Here is a 23,923-nt window from a genome sequence, read left to right on the forward strand (position 1 = left end):
TGTTTCCAAGATGGCAGAGGTCTGGAGCACACTGGAGGAGCTCTGGACACCTCCCAGGGGAGGTGCAGGTCAGGGGAGTGGTCACTCCCCTTTCCTTTGTCCAGTTTCACACCAGAGCAGGGCTAAGGGGTCCCCTGAACCGGTGTAGACTGGCTTATGCAGAATTGGGCACATCTGTGCCCAAGAAAGCATTTCCAGAGGCTGGGGGAGGCTACTCCTCCCCTGCCTTCACACCATTTTCCAAAGGGAGAGGGTGTAACACCCTCTCTCAGAGGAAGTCCTTTGTTCTGCCATCCTGGGCCAGGCCTGGCTGGACCCCAGGAGGGCAGCTGCCTGTCTGAGGGGTTGGCAGCAGCAGCTGCAGTGAAACCTCAGGAAGGGCAGTTTGGCAGTACCAGGGTCTGTGCTACAGACCACTGGGATCATGGGATTGTGCCAACTATGCCAGGATGGCATAGAGGGGGCAATTCCATGATCATAGACATGTTACATGGCCATATTCAGAGTTACCATTGTGAAGCTACATATAGGTAGTGACCTATATGTAGTGCACGCGTGTAATGGTGTCCCCGCACTCACAAAGTCCGGGGAATTGGCCCTGAACAATGTGGGGGCACCTTGGCTAGTGCCAGGGTGCCCTCACACTAAGTAACTTTGCACCTAACCTTTACCAGGTAAAGGTTAGACATATAGGTGACTTATAAGTTACTTAAGTGCAGTGTAAAATGGCTGTGAAATAACGTGGACGTTATTTCACTCAGGCTGCAGTGGCAGGCCTGTGTAAGAATTGTCAGAGCTCCCTATGGGTGGCAAAAGAAATGCTGCAGCCCATAGGGATCTCCTGGAACCCCAATACCCTGGGTACCTCAGTACCATATACTAGGGAATTATAAGGGTGTTCCAGTAAGCCAATGTAAATTGGTAAAATTGGTCACTAGCCTGTTAGTGACAATTTGGAAAGAAATGAGAGAGCATAACCACTGAGGTTCTGATTAGCAGAGCCTCAGTGAGACAGTTAGTCACTACACAGGTAACACATTCAGGCACACTTATGAGCACTGGGGCCCTGGGTTACCAGGGTCCCAGTGACACATACAACTAAAACAACATATATACAGTGAAAAATGGGGGTAACATTCCAGGCAAGATGGTACTTTCCTACATTAATACATTAGGAATTTTCTTCAAATTGCAATTTGAATATTGCTTTTCCCAATGTTAGTACATCTCACCATACGTACTAATAGGTTGGGTCGCCAAATAACGAATCACTGTGGGTCACATTTCAACTTACGTCCTTAACAGTAATGAGGTAGGTCGCCAATTGCAACCCACTACAATTCAGTGCCATCACAGGGATGGTAGTCTGTCGGGGTCAGCAGACCACCATGTCTGTGATTGCCTTTAATATAGCATTGTTTTAAATGCAGCCCATTTTCATTAAAAGGGAATGGGATGTGTTTAAAAAAATGTAAAAACATATTTCAGGACTAAACAGTTGTACTTAGTACCACTGCCTACTTCTAAAACTGTTTTTCGCAACCTTCACAAAGGGGAAAGGGTCCCTTTCACAAATGGGTTACAACTACCTTTATGTAGTTGGTAAAATAGTAATGCGCCGTGAATGTGCCCCTTCCAAACAGTGATTCAGTATGCAATCATAAATACAAATTAAGATTCTGTAAGATGTTACTGAATATCAGTTTTAATTTTGTAATATTTAAAGGCCATTTTGCAGTCGCAAAAGCCCCAATTTTCTAAATCAGAGCTTTAGCGACTGCAAAATCCCCTTGCACATCTTGCACATCTGGCCCTAAGTTATTTTTTTGAGCCACCTCAAACACTTGCTTCATCAGCACCAAGAAACCCTTGGATGTATATACGTGCTTGCTTTTTTGCTAATTAATTCATTTATTCATGGCTCATGCAGACTAGCAAGCACATTGAGACTGGAGACTATGGGAACTGGGGTACTGCTATCCGTGAGGCGTGGTGTCCCTGAGGCTATCAGATCCAGTGAGTTGTGCCAGTGATTTAGCTATCAATAGTGCAGCTGGCGCATTGCATCAGTGCCCTGAGGACTAATGGGGGCCACTTCACCCCAGTTTAATCTTCCCTTCTACCAATCTAGGGCATGGGGGCCTATTTTTGTTGCTTCCATTGAGCCCTATGTCACCCTTGGTATAGCAATAGATGCCAGTCACACACAGCGGGGGGGGGGTTAAGCACTCTGAACTATGCATATTTTAGCTTCTTTCATGTACACTTGAGATTTGATACTGACTGCTGATAGCGCTGAAGTACACTATCTGGTATTGCAAATTGACACATGGTGCTACAGAGAAGCTGGCCTGTACCATCTGTGTTTAAAAACTTTTTTTTAAGACTAGGCAGTGGGGTTTAGGACCACTGTCTACTAATAAAAAATGATTTTTTTCAACATTCACAAAATGAAAGGGGTCCCTTGGGGCCCCTTTCTGTTTGCCAATGGGTTACCACTATGATTATGTTGTCAGTAAAATATTATTGTTTTGCAACCGGCTTTCAGTCGCAAAACATTAATACATTGCAAATTGCTATTTGGTACGGATGTCCTAAACACGCCCCTTCCAAACAGCAATTCAATGTATACTTGGAAACCTAAATTGTGATTCAGTAATGTTACTGAATCAAAGTTTGGGTTTTGTACATACAAAAACATCATTTTGCTGTATCGCAGGCTACAGTGTTGTGACTCAGAGCCTTGCCGCCTGCAAAATCCCTTCGTACATCTGCCCCTTGGGTTTTACATTAGATGACCGGAAAGCAGGAAATTAAAGTGACAATGATAAGCAGAGTGCAAGAGGTGTGATGCAAGGCAAGAGGTGCAGACAACAGTAAAGGTGCCTGTGCTACCAATGAGCGCACCAATAGTGAATCCACAATTGGCGTACTAAGCAAAGCTCTCCAGTCCTCTCTGGAGTATTATGCCCTACCTTGGAGGCCATATCGGGAAAGTTGTAACCAGGTGAAAAGCCACATCTGGAGTACTGTGCCCATCTCTGGAGGTCACATCTGAAGAACTGTCCCGAGGTCTAGAGGCTATATCTGGGGTAATTTACTGTTATGTTTTCCACTGGAATGCATAGTGGGAACACACACAAAATTCTGACGGCAAGTTCGAGCTATGGCAGTTATTGCTGGGCTTCGCAACGAGCTGGCGTGAAGGACGTGTGCTGTCCTGTTAGTTCTTGAAGAAAATAAACTTCTCTACTTTTATTGCGTGTCTTCATGTTTGGATGTAACACTTTCTTTTGGCGACGAGCAGAAACACCACGCAGGCCCGACAGCACCGGTACAACATATTTATTTGGGTGAGTGCATATGCACGATGCAAGTGCAAGGAGGCTCCTCACATTAACTTTAATAGCAATTATCCATAATTGCAGATACAATTGTTTAGTAGCAACATGTCAATTTTGCTTAAAAATATCACCTGCATCTTTGACTAGAATCTTCAGCCCGTGCTCCTTTTCAAAGTGGCTCTTGTGCTAAAGACGCATATGTAGTGACGTCATTCATCTTGGAAAGGAAAAACAAGCTCACATTTCCACAGAAATCACCTGAAATGTGTATGGTGGCCATATTTTGGGAACAAGTTCATTAACTTCAAGTGAAGATAGATATTTACACCGATGTTATGTTTACAAATGGAATATTTTTAGAATTCACTCAGCGAATTCAAATGTATTTTATTTTATTTTTGACACTTTTAATTGTATTGCTTGCTTTTATTTAATTACACAGCATGCAGAATGCTAATTTCCCTCCACCATTTTTACCGGAACCCGGCATCAGGAAATATAAATGGTTACACTGGTTAAAAAATGTTGATAGCTATATGACATCCATTGATGGTGATAAATTTGCTGCAAAAAGGAAATTTGCATTGCTGTACAATTGTTTGGGTGCAGAAGGTCAACACATATTTGATCATTTACCTACTATTCTACAAGCTCCAGATACAGAATGGGAAATATATATGGAAAAAGTTACCAAACTTGAGAATCATTTCAAAGATGAAACGAGCATCATTGTGGAAAGACACAGATTCTTCTTACCAGGAAACAATTACCACATGAGTCTATAGATACATTTTTGGTGGGATTAAGAGTGTTGGCAGCTACTTGCAGATTTGATGGTGATTTGAACAAGTATTTTAGAGACCAGATTGTTGTCAACTGCTTTGATAGACACATTGAGGAGAAATTATTGTGTTGTTGGGATCCAGACTTACAAGAGACATTAGAAATTGCAAGAGGAATAGAAAGATCAATTCAAGGTTCAAAAGAGCTACATGCAGAAAATAATTTTACCACCACTGAATATATTAATGCTACTACTCATAAAAACAAACCTTTTGTTTCAGCTGAAAAAGATGTAAAGAAAGGAGGAAAAACGGTTTCTTATGGGGCTTGTTTCTGATGTGGTTCGCAAAACCATATGGCAAGTGCAAAAAATTGTCCAGTTCTGAACAAACCTTGCCTTAAATGCAAAAGGATAGGACACTTCACAAAAGTTTGTAGAAGTACTCAAAGACTAAGTTGCGTAAAAGAAGAAAGTACAATTAACACTCTTGAATTAAACAATGGCTTTGACATCTGAGTGGTGTTATCGGATAACATGTTGGAGACAGATCAAGTTCACATTAGTGACCCTATATGTGACATATGCATTGACAAATTCAAGTTTGCAGTTAAAGTAGATTCTGGGTCACCTGTTTCTATTGTTAGGTAAACTTTATATGAATCTGAATGGGCTTCAAATCCGTTATTGCCTCCAGACATCCGCACTGTTGCTTTTGGAGGTCACAATATTAAATTATTGGGATTTTTCAAAAACTCTATTCAGTTTCAGGGAAGAACAATTCTTACAAAGATTTATGTGGCAATAAAAGGCTATAACATCTTAGGGTGGAGAGATCAGGGTGCACTCAGAATGATTTTGAAACCTGATTCTGAGCATCTTATTTCTTTGGTGGAATCATCTACAATTCCTGGCACACTGAATGGAGTCTTGGAGAAGCATAACATGCTGTTTGAAAATCATTTGGGTTTGGTGAAAGGTTTTAAGCATGAAATTATTTAAAAAAACACAATTCCTGTTGTGCATAAAGTGAGGAATATCTCTTTGAGTGTGAAGGAACAACTAAGAGAACATTTGGACAAGTTATGTTCAGAGAGAATCATAGAACCTGTTAATTCATCGGAATGGGTCTCCCCTACAGTTGTGCCCAAAAAGAAAGATGGTGAACTAAGACTTTGTGTGGACTTGAGGTCGCTCAATAAAAACATTTTAGTGGATTGTTTTCCCCTCCCTAAGATTCAGGAAATGTTAGCACAGTTGGGAAATGCAAAGGTTTTTACCACTTTAGATGCTCGTGCAACTTACCACCAAATTGAATTGTGCATAGAATCTAGGAAATTGCCCACATTAAATACACCATTCGGTGCATATGAGTTTTTACGTTACCTTTTGGCTTAGCCTCAGACGCATCTGTGTTCCAGAGGCTCATGTTTCAACTCTTTGGTGGAAATAAGCATGTTTTAGCTTATCAGGATGATATACTTTTTTTTACGGAAGAAGAGCAAGGTCACATAAGAGTTTTAGATGATGTTTTAAATGTTTTGGAGAGTCATGGGCTGACAATCAAGAAGGAAAAATGTTGTTTTATGAGAACTGAAGTAGAATATCTAGACCATGTTGTATCAGAAACTGGTATCAGACCGAAGTCACAATTGGTTGATGCAATAAAAAACTAAGGGGGTGATTCTGACCCCGGCGGTCATGGACCGCCGGGGCCAGGGTCAGCGGGAGCACCGCCAACAGGCTGGCGGTGCCCCGCAGGGCATTCTGACTGCTGCGGTATGGCCGCGGTCAGAAAGGGAAAACCGGCGGTCTCCCACCGGTTTTCCGCTGCCCTATTGAATCCTCCATGGCGGCGCAGCTTGCTGCGCCGCCATGGGGATTCTGACACCCCATCCTGTTCCTGGCGGTTCTCCTGCCAGGAACAGGATGGCGGTATGGGGTGTCGCGGGGCCCCCGTAAGAGGGCCCCAAAAATAATTTCAGTGTCTGCTTTGCAGACACTGAAATTCGCGACGGGTGCAACTGCACCCGTCGCACCTTCCCACTCCGCCGGCTCAATTCTGAGCCGGCGTCCTCATGGGAAGGGTTTTTGCACTGGGCTGGTGGGCGGCCTTTTGGCGGTCGCCCGCCAGCCCAGTGCAAAAGTCAAAATACCCTCAGCGGTCTTTTGACCGCGAAGCGGTATTTTGGAGGGGGGAAGTCTGGCGGACGGCCTCTGCCGCCCGCCAGACTCAGAATGACCCCCTAAGTCCTGAACCCCAAGACAAAGATCAACTTAGGTCTTTTCTTGGTATGTGTGAATATTATTCGAGGTTTATCCAGAATCTTGCTTTACAAACTGAACAACTCAGAAGACTATTAAGGAAGGGTGTGGAGTACGCGTGGGGGACTGAAAAGAACGAGGCATTTGTTAACCTTAAACGTCTTATTATTGAGACCGTTGGTTTACACCCCTTTATGGATAATGTAAAACCAATTGTTACGGTTGATGCTTGTGGGGTCAGTTTGGGGGCTGTGTTATACCAGATGGTTGATGGAATAGAATGCACTATAGCTTTTGCATCTAGATGTTTATCTGAATCGGAACATAATTATAGCACAATTGAGCGTGAAGCTTTAGCTTGTGTGTGGGCAACAAGACATTTTTCCACATATTTATGGGGACGCAAGTTTGCTCTAATAACGGATAATAAACCATTGGTGTCCTTACCTACTGATAAAAAGCTAGCCCAGGGTTAGTCAGATTACTAGCTAGAATGTATCACTACAATTTCTAGGTAAAGCATATTTCAGGAGCAAAGAATACCAGAGCAGATTTCTTATCCAGATGTCCTGTAAAGAACCAGGAGGGAGATGTGATGGAGGAGGTTGAATGTGTTGTAGGGTTGGATGATGGCATCGTAGTAGTAAACAAAACAATTTCCTTGCAAGAATGACAAAATTGTGTGGGCATGGATAATGCTTTAAACAAGTTATAGGCATTTATTGTCAAAGGCTGGCCACATGAAAGGTATATTGAAGAAGACATCAAGTCCTTTTACAAGGTTAGGGACGAATTGTCTGTAGAAGATGATTTGATGTTACGTGGCAGCATGTTATTGCCCCTGAGTAGTCTCAGAAACTATTTAATCAGCATAGCTCACCAAGGTCATGCCGGCATGACAAGCACAAGGAAAAGGATTTGTGCGTTTTACTGGTGGCCAGTGATGGATAGTGAAATTAATATGTGGGTTGGTGAACATCCTGATTGTAATCAGGCTGACAGATCTCTCAGAGTTTAGAACACTTCTTTATGTCCTGTTGAGTTTCATAAGGGCCTGTGGGAAACATTGGGTATGGACTTTGGGGGGACCATGTTTGATTTACCAATGACAATGAGATATGCTCTTGTCATGGTTGATTAACATTCTAAATGGGTGGAGTGTAAAGTTTTGAGGGAGCCCAGTACGCAGGTTGTTATTTATTTCCTCTCACTTTTATCTAATAGAGAAGGATATCCTCAAACAATTGTCACAGACAATAGTGTACAGTTCAAATCGGGGGTCATGCAGAAATTTCTTAACACACATGGGATCAAACATCTTACGGTGGCTTTGTATAGTCCACAAGGCAATGGCATGGTTGAAAGGGTGAATAGAATGTTAAAAGAGACCATTCAGGGTGCAATTGTTGCAAAGAAAGAGGTTTTGGAAGATGTGAGTTAATAAATTGTGGTGTTACCATAATACTCCACATTCAACCACGGGACTGCCTCCGCTCATTTTGTTAAGGGGTAGACATTCATCCTGTGACCTTTCTCCCAAATGGGTATTGGATAAGACAGGAGCTGCTAGGAGGTTACCTGATGCAAAAATAATAAGAGACAGAGTATTGTAACATCAACTTAAAATTAAGACCAGTTATGATGCGCTGCGTAAAACAAAGGGTATGTTTTTTAGTGTTGGAGACTTAGTAAAAATAAAAAGGCCTTGAGGTATAAAGAAAGGTAGTGCTAGGTTTTTTCCTACCACTAGAGTTGTTAAAGTGTCCAGACATGCCATTATGGTAGAGAATGGGAAATGGTGGAGCAAAATAAACACAGCATTAGTTAAGACCCCAAATAATGTTGAGAATAGTAGAGCTCTTCCGTTCACATAATTTCAGGAAGGTCACAGTTTGAATTGGTGGTTGGGGGAGGATGGTTTGCGCGGCAACATAGAGCCTGTGAGAAGGAACAAATCCAGCTGTGTTTTAGGAGAACTAGACATAGCTGCTGACAAAGCTAAGTTTTGTGATGAGTCACAAAGTTGGATTTCTGAAAGGGTTAGCGCTGCTCCAGAGTCACATACTGATGATGACAAGATAATAGGTAGAAGAAACACTAGGTTACCTAAACGTTTAAAAGACTATGGTGCACATTATGACATTGGCGGTATAAACCGCCAACCACCGCGGTGATGGCCGGCAAAAGACTGTCACCGCGGTTACCATCTGTCTGCCAGATTATGACCACAGCCGGACTTCCACCACAAAAAGGGTGGAAATCCGGCCTTGGCCATACTGGCGGATGGTGGTAAGGTGGCGCTGCTACCACCAGCACCGCCTCGCCAGTAGACCGCTGCCAGCTGTATCATGACATATGATACGGCCTGGCGGTGTTCTGCTGGCGGGCTCTGCTGACTGTAGGAGCGCCCCGTCCCATTCCCTGATGGAAGACCAGCTGGATGATAGTAAGTTGGGCTTCCGACAGGGGAGGGGTGTGGGGGGTGTTGTGTGTGTGTGTGTGTGTGGGGGGGGTTGTGTGCATGAATGTGTGAGTGTGTGCGTGAATGCATCTGTGTGTGTAGTGTTGTTTGCGTGCGTGTATGAATGTGTGTGAATGCGTGTAAGAATAGAAATGTGAATTTGTGTCTGCATGTCAGTGTGAATGTGTGTACGGATGTGTGCGAGCATGACTGGATGTATGCGTGTATGAATGCGTATATGCCAGTGTGAGTGAGTGGGTGTATGCTTGGTGCGTGTCTGCAGCTGTGTGTGTGTGTGGGGGGTGGGGGATCGGAAGGGGGGAGCGTGGATGGAGGGGGATTGGGTGAAGTCTGGGGAGTGTTTGGGGGGTGGGTGAGCCTCCTACCAGTGACAGGGAAGGAATTCCCTGTCACTAGTAGGGGCTACCACCATGGTTTTCGTGGCATTGCTAACGCCACGAAAACCATGGCGGTAGGCTGGCTCAAAATGCCGCCAGGGGTACTATAGAAGCCGCCGGGCTAGAGACTGATATCTCTGGCCCGGCGGCTGCTACCGCCATGGCTGAATGAATTGTAAATTCAACCTGCCAATGTCATAATGTGGTGGTATGTACCGCCAGTCTGTTGGCGGTACTACCGCCACATTAACGCCTACCGCTGGAGTCATAATGACCCCCTATGTGTTGAATTAAGTGTGTTCTGTAAAGTTATGTGGGTTATGAACCACAGGTAGTTCTTAGTTTATTTTGTTATTTATTCTGTTTAATTGTTTTGTGATTCTCTTTTCCTTCATGTTAGGTATTGCTTTTTTTCGGGAAAATATATTATGTTTTCCATTGGAATGTATAGTTGGAACACACACAACATTCTGATGGTGCGTTCAAGTCATGGCAGCTATTGCTAGGCTTCGCGACGAGCTGGCGTGAAGGTCGTGTGCTGTCCTGTTACTTCTTGAAGAAAATACTCTACTTTTATTGCGTGTCTTCATGTTTGGATGCGACATGTACCCAACTATAGGTTCCACATGTTGGGTACTGTGTCCAACTCCCGAGGGCACATCAAGAGTAATTTTCCAGCACTGAAGGTTACGTCTTTGGCAGTCCCCATGAAGTACTGTACCCAGCACTGGAGACTGCATTTGAAGTACTGTGCCCAGCTGTGGAGGTCACATCTCTAATTTCGTGCTCAAGGCAGGGGGTCACATCTGGGGTACTATGTCTAGGTCAGATCTGGGGTGCTGCACACAGCTCCAGAGGCCATATCTGGAGCCCTGTATCACGCTCTGTAGTCCACGACTGGGGTACTGAATCCAGTTACATCTGGACTGCTCTCCCCAGTCCTGGAAACTTCTTCTCCAGAAGGATGTAAACAGAATAAGGACAGTCCAGAGGGAATGAAAACCGTGGCAGATGTAAACACTCAAACATGCATGCATTGCTAACTCGGTAGGCTTCATATGATGTACACATTCTCATTCCTAAAAGAAATAAACACTTACCCCAGACTGCATTTTTTCGTTTCAAAAAGCGAATAGATTAGAGAGGCATGAGCGGGGATTTCGAGGGCAACCTTTAATCCATTCCCTCACACAAAGAACAATACACGAAGCGCAGGAGGCAAAAGCAGTAGATTAATTTTATAACTCTGAGTCGGCCTCTGAGCGTTTATGGCAGACGTACCGGTATTCAGAGCAATAAAGGAAGCAGAAAAGCGGCTGGATGGGAGATTGCTGGAGTGAAATCTGGCAAAAGACTGCCAAGTCAATAAACCCCATTAACACACAAAGATCCTTTAACTGGGAGAGGCCGCCGGTGAAGGCATCAGAACGTCCTTACTGAATAAGTGAGGGCAAAGCTGGGGACCGCACAGGGTCTGTGTGTAAACAGCAGAGGACGGAACGCTCTGAATGGACGGGCCTGTGGGTCTTTACCTACCTGCTAGACTTTCTCCAGATGTACGAAAAGCTGCTGCTGGACCACATTTAATGTATCTTCTGGCCTTTTGTGCACTCTAACTCGCTGAGCGGATTATTGCAGCCATTCTGCTAAGGTTTTTTTTTTAGCTCCAGCTAGAAAAAACTCTGGGCTTTCAACAGAGCTCATGTAATAACGAAAAAGAGAATGTAGGGATGGATTTTCATTGTTGATTTGAGATTTATAAATGCTGTATTGTGTTTTTGCACAATCTTTTTACATAATCGTAGTGCAAAGATTCCCCTGCTCAAATGCACCCCCCCTCCCCCCCGTACACCCAGTGATGCCAATATGCACCCACAGCAGGGACTACAACAACCACCACTTTACAACCACAGCACAGTGGAAACAGCGGGTGGTGCATCACTAGGGACCACATTATTTTCAGCTAACACCATGGCAGGGACAACGGGAACAACATTAGTTATTGACAAAGCAAAGACAACAGCAGTGACCACAGCTGTAAGTAACCACGACAGTAACTAAATAATAGATGGAAAACTTGAATTGATCTCAGCCACTGGCAATCGCCCGGGTTGCATTCCTGCCCATCATTTTTCACCCACTATGCCACTCTAGATAAAGGCCTCCTTATGCAAGTGCCTGCCGGGCAGTTTGGCTTGGACAGTTCCTACTGGAGCAGAGTCAAGACGAATTTGCATATGTCTGGGACCAAACTGAGGTGGCATGGTGGCCAAAAGGACGATGGCTTGGAACGTTACCCTGAGTAATTGCCAGTGGTATACTTATTGCAAGCATTTCTCCCATCACCTTTTTATGTTCACAGTTGTAACCATAGCAGGGCTAATAGCAACAACAAGCCACAACAAAACTATAGCAGGGTCTACACCAGCAACACGAGGATCCACAACACTAGCTACAAAAGCTGCGACCACTGCCACTACCACAATAGCAGTAAATGCAGCAACAATAGTTAAATGCACAGCTGGACCACAGCAGTCATGAGAGTACCCACCACAGCAATAAATACAAGCGATAAAACGGCCAGGACAGAAGTAGCAACAGCAGAAAACATTACAGCTGCCAGCACTGCAGTAAAAACAGAAGCTACAACAGCAGTAATCACAGTAGCAAACACATCTGTACCCACAGCACAGACCATAGCAGATGCCATCACAGAAGGAGCCATATCAGCAACCAATGCTGTAACAACAACGGGGAAAGCAGCAATAACCACAGCCAACACCATACCATGGACAATAGCAACAACAGCTGCTAGTAAGGCAGGGGCAGCAGCAGTGCCCCCTGTGTCAACCACATTGTGACAATAGCAACAACAACTCTCAGAACAGCAGGACACAGATGTTGCAACACCTTTCACCACAACAGTAACAGCTGCACCATAGTGGCCACTATAGCTGCCACAGTCGCCACGACCATAGCAGCAACATCATTTGCCACAAAAGCAACAACTGTCAACATAACATGAACAAAAGCAGTGACAACAGTTGTAACCACGGTTGGGACAATAGGGAGACCTGATCCCTTAGGGGACCCCCATTCAGACTAAAGCCTATGGATAATCCCCATATCCATAGGCTATATATATAGCCAGAGGCCCATGAGCAGCCAATCCCCAACCTACATAAGTACATTGCAGGTACATAAACAATATTCAGCATGCTGATCCCTTTCTTCCTACCCACTCCCCATTGTTGGTGGGCAGATCCTTCCACACATTTTAGAATTGTTTTTAAATAATTTCTGTATAGTTTTTGCACAGTTGTAACATTGTATATGATCTGGTCTGAAAAAGGGGTTAGGTAACTGTTCACTGAAGAAAAAGATATGATGGATCCCTGTGGGATACCACAAGGCTAGGTGTGAAGGGCTGATGTGAAAGCTGCTAAGCACACCAGTCGTTGTCTGTCTTTAAAGTAGGAAGCAATCCAAGCAATCCCATTCAGAGCGTTTTCACATATTCCCAGACCATGGAGTCTTTGTGGTAGCTTGTGGTGGCAGATAGTGTCAAAAGCAACTGATAGACCCAAGATAAAAAGGATGGCTGCAAGGGAAGCTTGCACTGCTGCTCACTCTGCTATGATTTTGTTGCATCTAGTGAAGCAAGTAAAAACAAGCACTTGCAATGCACTAGGGTCTCTCATTTGTCCGAGTTACAGCTATTACCAGTTGTAAACTCCCAACCGGATTTTTTTTGCCAGATTGAAAGAAAAAAACAGCACGATTGCGCTGCTACAGTTCACTCGTAATGAAACCTATCGGCAGAAGTGCAATTATCTACGTAACCGGCAAAAGTGCAATTAACTATGTACCAGGGTCGATATTATGCAAAGCGCTCGACTTCTGACAATCGAGGTCATGCTGCGAAAATAGAACAAAGTAGTCCAAAAACCCAGCGAGCCTTGCATGCTTTCAGTACTTGGTCGCTGCGCTTGAGGAGGGCTAACCACCGGAAAAGGCATGACGTATGCGTGCCTTCCACTAATGAAAGCAAGAAGATATTAACAGGCAAGACCACGAACCAATGAAAGACACTGACGTGACGTGAACGGGGCTCCGAGCGATTTTCTAACTCCTAAAGTGTCTCGCAAGAGATATGCATGCGGAAGCGCATGCGACGCAAGCTCGACCCTAAAAAAAAGTTTTACTATATACAAGCCAGCCTAATTGGCATTGTCATTACTTGTGTTTTTCAGGCCATTGGCACTCTCCCTTTTCCTTCTCCTTATTTACTCTCTTTGTCTTTGTGTCTTTTTGACGTTTAACAAAGGAACCCATGTTTCTTTCACCGTGGGGAATGATCTTGTGATTTGAGTTTCGCTGACTTTGCTAATCGGTTGGCATCTGGTGTCTGTTTATTGCTGTTTGCTCGTGTCTGGCGGTGCAGACTTTGTTTTCTTTCTCATTGTACACCTTTTCCGAATAACCACAGTTTATAGCGACTGAATCCTAATTGCGTGCTAAAACGGTGAATACCAGCTGGTTGCAAACCCACAAACAAACTCTCAACACACAGAGTAGTAAGAAAACCGCCCCTGGATGCTCAGAAGCACTGTAACCCGATGATGTTCGAACTCATTGATAAACTGATCTCAGGTCCTCAACTCCAAAAGTAAATGGAAAGATAATGGGGACACTGACTTTCGGAAACCTTTCCCTTCACCTACTGATCTGCACCAGCGGTCTGTAGGGTGAGCCTAACTAACTCTCGTTTGTGACTCTGGAAGATGCTTATTCTAGGACATTAATTCTGTAAATGCTTTTGCCAAGAACCTGCTTCCTCAATATTTTTCTGAAATAATTCGGTTTCCAGAATATTGAATCCATCCTGGTGAATGACCTTCCTTTTTTAAGGATCACCTAGATCCCTTGTTTGTCTTTCAAGGGGGAGCCACGGTGATATTTTCTAGTTTCTCTCTTGCTGCTCTCTCAGTTTCATGGGTGTGTAGTGCTCAGGGGAAGACCCCCAACACTCCTCTTTTCTTTTCCCACTCTCTCTGCCCTCCTCTTGTTATATACATTGGTTCCTCGACCTTCTCTCTTAACTATTTTTAGGTCTTGCATGAGTGAGCATGCTCTAGCGCATGCTTGTGAGACTCCTGTGTTCTATAATAGGCTTGGAACCCGCCCATTACCTACCATTTGTCTGCAGCGTTGCCACTCTTCTTTGCTGCGTTCTAATTGGGCAGCACTTGCCATGCATCGCTCCTTTTTTGGTGGCGCATGGACCAAGCACAAATCAATTAACTTCAATTAGTGTCCCACTCACTGGCTATCTTCTGCTTGTGTTGTGATTCAGGTACTATTTCTTCTAAAAAATAAAAAAAACGCTATGACACAGTCAAGGCCAGCCGCGTAATAGCAGTTTTCTTAAATTTGTCCACCTGGCCCATCCTGTTTCTTCTCACCCCCACCCACCAATATCCTGTTTCTTCTCCCCCACTTGTCCCCATCCAATGTATCTCCCCTCTCCCACCTGCCCTCTTGTCCCTGTTTCTTCTCTCCCCTCCCTCCCACCTGCCCTCCAGTCCCTATTTATTCTCTACCCTCCCAGTCGCCCTTCCGTCCTTGTATGTTTTCCGCTCTGCTGTCCCTTTTTCTTGCCCCCTCCACTACTTTCCCTCCCCTCCATTTTTCTTCTCCTCTTCCCACTGACAGAAGTAAAATAAACACACTATAAAGCAGCCACTGCTGATTGCTCTATAACACTTTTTTACTGCCCCATTACCCACCACAACCCCTGTCCCCCAAGTTACCCACCCCCACCCGATTGCCAAAGCTCATAGGTGAGACCTACTGGCTTTGCCAGTGCTTGTTTACTCCAAGCTCAACTGCTGCTAATACCTTTGTATTTCCAAGCCTTTTTATACTGTAATAGCTGTCCCTTTTCCTACTTGAACACCTTTACCTTACCACTAATCCCTACCCTTAAAGATATCCTGGTACAGTAACCCCTTCCTGATATATAGTACCTCTGTCCTTTCCTACACCCAATTAGGGTACAGTGCAGATCCATCAAAGATGGGCAGACGTAAATAGATCATCCTGGGTCAGCAGTAGGTCTAGCTGAATAATAATAATTCTGGACAGCTGTAGTTTCCTCCTTATCTGTGCTGGAGTCTTGAGCTATTCTAATCGCAAAGACCAAGGCAATTCTGTACCAGGGGCATCATAGTACCGCTCAACTGAATCACTTTTCACTTGAGGTTCAAATGACAGATTCCAGCCTTAAATGGCTCCTTGAGTACAGAGCGTCTGTGCTGCAAAGGGCGTGTTCTTGGGGTTTGTGACCAATAAAAGGGCAAAGGTGGTGAACACAAAGCATACAACCAAAAAATTATTTTTGCTATGGCAGACAGTTCTGGTGCAACCAAGAATGAATGAGACCATTATATAGAGGACAATGTGCAGATCCAGCATGGATGGTGATCCCAAGGCGTGGGTTTCTCACTTCCCATCCTGAAGAGTGGCATGTCTTGTATGGCCACGGGTCTCCCATTTAACTCCAGGAGGCTACACATTCTCCGATGAGCACAGGAGCTGTGGCACTCTCTGCTCTCGCTTCACATTAATTTTGTTGCCGTAGACTCTTCCATATTGCTGGTTTCCCGTTCACCACTTTACATTTGACATTTCTCCTGAGACTGAATAAAAAGTTAATACAAAATGGAAGTCACTGAACAGACTCTTTTTGTTGTGGTTGGTCAAACACGCACAGGCAATTATGAAAATGAAGAGATATCTTGCCAGGTCACTGCTTCCAACAGTCAGGCATAAGCAAAGCCACTCACATACAAAGCAAGTCTGACCCTGCAAAAAGGTGTGATGTGAACGAAGCCCGTCACAATATATAGGCAAACCTGGCCTTTCACAAGTACTGACCTTTAGGGGGGTCGCCTGAATCCTCTAGGCCACACCACCACTTGACCAGGTTCACACACTCCGGTGATGACAGCATGGAGGAACAGAGTATGGGAGATTATGTCCAGTTGGTTTTGGTGGGGCTGTAGACTGAAGGGATCAGACAGTCATAGGTGGGTCCCGGGTGAACTCCCCAAAACACCACTGTCCCCATCAGGAACAAAGAGATCCCAGTGAGTTACATTGATGTAAAAAGTCACGGCACAGGGTGGGATGGAACATGTCACATGCCAGACAAATCTGGCCTCTCAGCAATACCGCGCTGTCCGGGGCATCTAAACTCCGGGCCAGTTAGTCTCTGCAGTCGGCACGCATGTGTAAAGTTATGAAATTTCATAGCTGACCATCTCAAGCTTCAGTGCTCCGGTGACGTGCTTCAGATGAGTGTTTCACAACAATTCACGTCCCTCCGGTCGATGTTTTGCAGTCACTTCCCACGAAGTTCCTGACCCATCCACTGCACACAGGAAGTTCATGAGCCTCGAGCTTCCGGAATACTGACTGGCCTGAGATGTCCCAGTCGACCTCTGGGAATATTACCGCTGCTTTCATGTGATGGTTCATGGCTGTGCCCCCAGCATCATCTCTCTGTCTCACGCTCAGCCTGCCTCTTTCTCCACAATTAGGTCCTTTATTACTTCATTACTTCCTGGTCTACATGTTTATGTAGCATCAAGTCTCAAGGGGTCAAATCATTGAGAGAGAGGCCGGGAGGAAGTGGGAAAGTCAGGGCACCGCTGCAGCACATCATGGGCGCACACGCTCTATAATCCCGATTCATTAGCAGAATGAGAGAGCCACTTCATGAAGCGCTCATGGTCTACTAAGGTGCTTCTAGGCGCACTGCCGCGAGTGTACTGAACCTGTTGCTGGTGAGAGGATAAACAGGAAAGGAGTTGCAGGATGACTATCGTGACAGAAGCGGCAAGTCCCCACGTTGGCTTTCCGTGTAGCCCAAGCCTGCGGTGGGGGGTGAGGGGGTACTGCGACAAACCTCTGGCATGGGTAGACAGCTTACTTCTGCATAGTTATTACTCATCCATAGTTTACGTTTTTCTAAACCTTATAACCAATTGTGAAATACGCAGCCAAAACATGATACTAAAAGTCATTTGGTGTCAATTAAAATATTCCAGAATGTAGCCATTTTAAATATTACTTCATTCAGTTCAATAATCGCTAGCCAGATCTTCATTATCCAGTACAGCAGAGGTCGCTTGCCAAACATAAAGATTTGTTGAGAAAGAATTAGCAGACATAGGCCGTCATTTCGACATTGGTGGTAAAAACTGCCTACTGCCGCGGCGATGGCCGCCAAAAGACAGTTGACGTGGCTACCATCCATCTGCCATAATATGACCACAGCCGGATTTCCGCCACAAGAAGGGCAGAAATCCAGCTGTGGCCATACTGGCAGATGGCGGTATGGTGGCGCTGCTACCACCAGCAGTGCCACACCAGTAGACCGCCGCCAGCCGTATTATAACAAATAATACGGCCTGGTGGTGTTCTGCTGCCCCTGGATCCAGGTAAGTCGGGTGTTGTGTGTGTGTGGGGGGTGCGTGCATGTATGTGTGAGTGTGTGCGTGATTGTGAGTGTGTGTGTAGTGTTGTTTTCGTGCGTGTATGGATGTGTGTGAGTGTGTGTATGAATGTGTGTGAGTGCGTGTATGGATGTGCGTGAGTGCATGTATGTATGGTAATGTGTATGCGTGTATGTTATGATGTGTGTGCGGATGTGTGCGTGAATGAATGTATGCCTTCATGTATATATGTGTGGATGAGTGTGTGTCTGCGTGCGTGTGTGTTTTGGGGGGCGTGGATGAAGGGGTGGGTGGGAGGTACCTGGGGAGGATTGGAGGGGGAGGGGGCCTCCTATCAGTGGAAGGGAAGGAACAAGCAGTGACGCGGCCGCTTTCATCACCATATACCACTGCTCTATTCAATGGCCAAATCAGATCCGGAGATATAAGAATTTTTTTTTGTTGACGAGATCAGGGCGGGCATCCGTATACACATATAGATTTTACAAATGATTTCCTCTAAATGCATCCTCATCTACAAATCGTGCACAAATGTTTATGTAGCGCTTTATCCTGCTCTTAAGAATTGGTACGTTTTAGTGCTTTAAACCACTGCCTGCAGAGTGGAATGTAAGCATCATTATAATATTTCACTTGGTGGGCCTTCCCCCCACAGCGTAGATCCCGGAGCCCCGGAAGTATTAAAAGTCAAACTAGGTGGCTACATAAGAGATTGTAACCACGCTGAAATGAGGTCAAACTCAACCCTAATAAGCTCAACTCGTGTTAATTTATGCAGATGGAAATATTTACGTAAAATAACGATGGGAGTCCATTGAGAATCTCAGTGGGGTAATCGGTGAGCTCCCCCATAAGTTAAATAATGGGGAGGATCTTTGTTTTCGACACAAACTGTGGAGCAGCAGGACTGTCCACAGCAATGCCAAACAACCCACACTGAATGTCTGAAAAACATTGAAAATTCATTAGTCTAATACTCTGATCATAAGCATGATCCAAGGCACAGAGCATTAGGACATTTAATATGCAATACGTCTTCTGGAGTTTTTGAGGATTGAAAGCGGGTTGCACTGGAAGAGAGTGGAAGCCATTTTTCGTTGCCTCCCCCTTCTACTTATCCTCATCCAAGGTCACTCTCAAACAGTGCTTAATTTGTGATTGTTGTTTCCGGTGCTGAGCACCGGCACTTATTTTTGAGGGCCGGCGCTTAGTCTCCTGCCTCAAGCATTTGCTGCGGGCAAAAGACACGTTTGGGAAAGACGGAGAAAGGGAAAAACGAAAAAGCGTCACAATGAGAGAAAGCAGAAAGGTTTAAGTGTGAGCTGAAGGGGCAGGGAGTGGCCGCAAATGGATTGAAGAGGTCCAAGATGGCTTCGGGTTTACGCTGCCTCAGTATTCCGTGTTCGCAGATTTAATTGCAGCAGCCGCGTGTTTAAGAGGTGGGCTTTGGGCACCAGCACCTTTTATTTACAAATTAGGCACTGCTCTCAAATGATGCTTTTTCATGGGTATTTCTCTGGGCGACTATCAAGGTTTTTTCATTACCTTTTGCCTTCTTTATGCTGATCTGTGTGCAGGCAATACACGTATTTAATTTAGTTTAAGATCCTGTTTTTTTTAACTTTTTACAGAAACCCATCACGAGAGTTATCCAGAGTCTGACATTGTGCACCCTGTAAAGGTGGATAGCAGTGGATCCTTTCTGACCTACGATCTCGCCTATCGTGGCATCTCGAAACGGAACCTGGGCCTCCGTGATGGCGCCTCTTCCCGTCTCTACTATGGGTTCAACTATGGAGGACAGGGGTTGCGGCTCAATTTAACCGTGAATCCCAATCTGTTGGCACCGGGATATGTCCGTGAAAGGCGGTATGGTGGAATTGCGCAGGCGCAGATTCAACATAAGGCAGTTAACACCTGCCACCTGCTTGGCGAGATCCAGGGCCACACAGGGGAGAGAGGACTTGCAGCTGTGAGCACCTGCGACGGGCTCGTAAGTACAAATGCAAAGGTAGTGCCATGTATGGACCAGTATCATTCTGTTACCTCATGCCCTGATCTCATAGATTCTATTCTATTGGTATTTGTAGCACCTTACCTCTACTGGAGTGGCTGCATAGCACCATGGTGGCCTTGTCTGAATTGTTGCAAGCCTGAGCTGCCTGGTTATCTTGAGCAACTGGGATCATGCTAGAGTTTGTGTGTCTGGTTAATTGATCTGAGTTAGTGCAAAATGGACCTAACATGCATAGTTGGTTGGGAGGATGGTTGCAGTGTCCACTGTGAGAAGCACTGGTGTTGTGCGTCGGATACTGTGAGATGCTCCAAACATGTTATTGTGACTTGATGCTGTCCGGATGTGACCTTGTGTCTTGAAATGAGTAAGAGGAAAAAGTAGCATTTTAAGTGACTGAGAAAATATCTTTGTTGTTTCTGTCCTTTGCTATGATGCAACATTGTGCTGACCTAATCCGATTTGGTGTGAGCAAGCTTTGGAGTTTACTTGTATTGCCTGATTTGGTGCAGTGATCCAGTAAGCAGTGTTCGGGAGCATCCAATGTCCTGGCCGTGGATGCCTCTGAACATGTATTTCTTTGTGCCGCAGTTCAGCATTTGACTTTGTACAGCCACTGTGTTACACTAATTGTGTAATGTGCTACTTCGCTCCATTTCTGTTTACAAGCTGATTACCACTAGAGCACTGCGTCTTCATGTTTTTGCAAGTTTGTAGCACTCGAGATTCCTATAAATGATTATAATTATTTTAACATTTTTGTACATATAAAAAAATACTATGCTATCATCAAAAACAGTACAGGTCTTGTGTGTTGGTGGCCAAATTAGATTTTTTCTTGAAAATAATATTGAATACAGAGCCTGATTGATGTCCTGTCCCTATTGATTGAGACAGTTACTTCTGCCAGTATACTAGACACATATTTGTTTGTCTCCTAAACAAATCCTTGGGGACCAGTTTGTCTTCCTACTTTGTCAGGGTTCGGGCAAGCTCAGTTTGAGGGTGTAGTCTCCTCTATCCAAAATGGTGCAGGGAGCGGCTTGCCAGCCTAGTTCTGCCATCAGTGCGAGTGCAGGGTCATGATTGCTTCCCCGGTTTGAACAGGGCACGATCGGGGCAGCATACATTTTACCTTCTGCAATTTGATGTGCCCCCGAGCGTGCACGGAAGGTTACTTTGTCCTATTTTGTGCATCCTGGGCCTTGCTAATTGTGTCCTCCGTACAGTCGGATGCTTGCTTACTACTGGCATGGATCATAGAGTGTGTTGATCACTAGTCAAGGCACAGAGCCGTAGCAAATGTCATCACTGATGAAACCACTACAAACACGGGGTTGGTAGTCCAGCATGGTGATAGCACGGTGATAGAGAAAGTGAAAGGTCACACGTTTATAACCAAAGAGCAGGTCAGGTGCCATTCTGGAGAAGACGAGACGCCATTTGACTTACAATGAGAATATACACATTCCTCCCACTAGATGGGATGAGGTTCGCAGCCCAGTGTGAGCTGGTGTAGGAGAAGAGACAGAAGACGGACCTTGAGCTGCCAGTTGCATGTTCAGTTTGAAGCAAGAGTGTTTTGCTAGTCTCCCTACTCATATTGGTAGCTAATTTGAAGCTTGTTGGTCTGATTTGAGTGTGGGACACCACCCATTGTAGTTTATTGAACTTTGGAATGACATCTGAGCAAGAGAATAGTTCTTGTTTGAGGAACAGTAGCTTATGGCTGTGACAGCCAGATGTGCAATGCAGAGGGCCCTGAAGGGAAGTTGTCTGGATACTGGGAACCAGTGCAACACTTGCAAGGCTGGTGTGAAATGTTTTATAATTGGAGGTGGAGTAATAGCCTGGCGGCTGTGTTCTGAATCTGTGGAAGCTGTTGGAGCAGAGCGATAGGTGCCCTTGATAGATACTGTTGCTGCTACCTAGAACGGGAGAGTACAAGGGCAACAGATGCCCAGAACGGAAATACATTTCAGGGTTCTGGGAAGTGGAAATAGAATTTAATATCTGATTATCTTGAGATATCTATGAGAGTGACGTGTCTTTGATGATTTCTGGCTTCCAGACCTAGGTTGCCACAGTTGGTGGATTTCCAATTTATGTTGGTCTCCGGTTGCATGGTTGGACCATGGACCTGTTCCCGTTTTGGGACAGAAATGGTCCCATTCGTGGCTCTGCACTTTTGCGTATGTTTCTCATGGATAGATTATTTGTTTTTTTTACACATATGACAATTGTGCATGTATGCTGAAAGCCCACTAGGATGGAACATCGAGCCGTTGTTTGGAGGGGGTTACTATGGACACCCCCTTTTACTGGATGTGACTACTGCCAACTACCTGGGCCAAGGAGGACTGACACTGATGACCTCAAGTGAGAGTTTCTGCAGACCAGGCCTTTTTACTTATTGCCTGTACAGTGAGAGTTGCTTATTGGACTTTCCTGCTTTAATTTGCCTGTGAGTCCCCTGCAGCCGGGTCTGTTTCCCCATTCATGAGGGACATGGACATAAAATAAATACTTAGCCTGTGGATGCATTGTAGAATGAGAGTGGAGCATATGTGCTGTGCTGGTCTGTGGCAGCACAGGAATCCATTTTGAATCTTCTGTGTTTCAGTGGTGCATAACACAGAGGCTGGAGAGAGTCTGCTAGGTAGCAATTTGAATTGCCTGGCTTCTCCAAAGCATTCCTCAGGTCTTTTGAATTGGGCCTGACTCTAGGGTGTGGAAGATATGAGACAGAGGGTCCCTTTGAATTGTACCGAAACCTATTGCACATTCTGGCTCTATTGTGCTCCAGAAGTGTAATGCAAAACTGGTTGAGAGTAGCTGAGTGGGGATGCCTCTCCCTCATTTGTGCCTTTTGTTTTGGACTCCCCTGATAGGGAGCTTCCTGCCACTAAAGCTGGGAGGTATATGCAAAGTCAGGAACTGCTTTAAAATGGTCTCAGACCTGGACCTGTGGAATATACAAATTCTCTCTTCAAACTTGGTATAAGTACGGAGCACAACCACCAGTCAAGTTCCAGAATCTTTGCCCGGTGCCAGGGGTCCTACAGGTGTGTGGGGTACTACGTAATCCATCTGTGCTCCTTGTTTGGGGTTGCTGAGTACCATCCCCACTTCTCCATGATTAGGAACGTTCTGCAGCATGTCAAGAAGAGCTGCTTTGACATTACTGTAAGGAAAGGAGTCCACTGACTCCTGAGAATGATTACTGGGGGTATTCTTCACGAGGCACAGGCTACCTGAGTTCACTTAAGCTCATAGAATAATCTACATTTGCTAGATGATCTGGTGAGGCCTTAAAACCCTAGATTTCCCTGCAGTGTGCCGAGGGACAGGACTGGTTGCTGCTTGAATCTGTGGTGTATGAGAACTAAGGAGCACTTCCACCAACTAGCCCATGGGAGATAGTGAATAACAGCCAGTAAAAACCCATTGTGAGCTACAAGTTACAGAGAAGGCCGTAAAAGGCCTGAGATGACTTAGTGCTAAGACGAATTGCAACTACGATGAGCAGATGGTCACTAGGACCTCAAAAGATCTTGAAAGTTTTGGTACTACATCAAGATTGTAACCCCAGTAAGCATTTGTCCTCTACCTCGGAATTTGATCACCCCTGTGGACCAGGGTGGGCTCCTCATCTTGTTTGGGGGCAATTTGTATGTGAGTCCGAGGAAGAACCACATAACGACTTTACTCCATCACCGATAGCAGTGGGCAGAGCTTAGCCTCCCTTTCCTGTGTCTAGGCAGGACCAGCTTCCTTGGCTGAAGGCCCACATCTGCACACTGCTGCAAAGACCAGAGAGAGTGGCAGAGTCAGCTTCTCTCCATGGTTTATGTGCAGACACGCACCAGCACAAGCAGTACAGTCCTCACCTCCCAATTGGCAGACGCATGTTCCATCTGTGTGGAACTGAATAAAGGTATGATGCAGTAGTGAGGCGCTGCATGGATAATACTAGACTTTGGAACATATTTTGCTTTCCAAACAGCTAGTCCAAAACTGCATTTGGGAGGCTTGACTGTGAGTCCTAAGTGGTATCAAGTGAACCCAATCCACATGTTCCTCCAAGGGCAATTTGACCTCGGCTGGATTGACTGTATCATTAAGATGTCCTTACCTA

At 45.2% G+C, this 23,923-nt stretch overlaps 1 protein-coding gene across 1 annotated transcript in view; it reads left to right on the top strand.

Moving 5' to 3' along the window:
• Positions 1-23,923, top strand: part of ADAMTS7 (ADAM metallopeptidase with thrombospondin type 1 motif 7) — a 431,623-nt gene that overhangs the window by 19,209 nt on the left and 388,491 nt on the right. Inside the window, exon 2 of the mRNA XM_069222951.1 lies at positions 19,403-19,764. Within this exon, the coding sequence (XP_069079052.1) occupies positions 19,403-19,764 (362 nt within the window). The remainder of the gene's footprint in view (positions 1-19,402; positions 19,765-23,923) is intronic.

Source organism: Pleurodeles waltl, chromosome 3_1 (genome assembly GCF_031143425.1).
Source record: "Pleurodeles waltl isolate 20211129_DDA chromosome 3_1, aPleWal1.hap1.20221129, whole genome shotgun sequence".
NCBI classification, from domain to species: Eukaryota; Metazoa; Chordata; class Amphibia; order Caudata; family Salamandridae; genus Pleurodeles; species Pleurodeles waltl.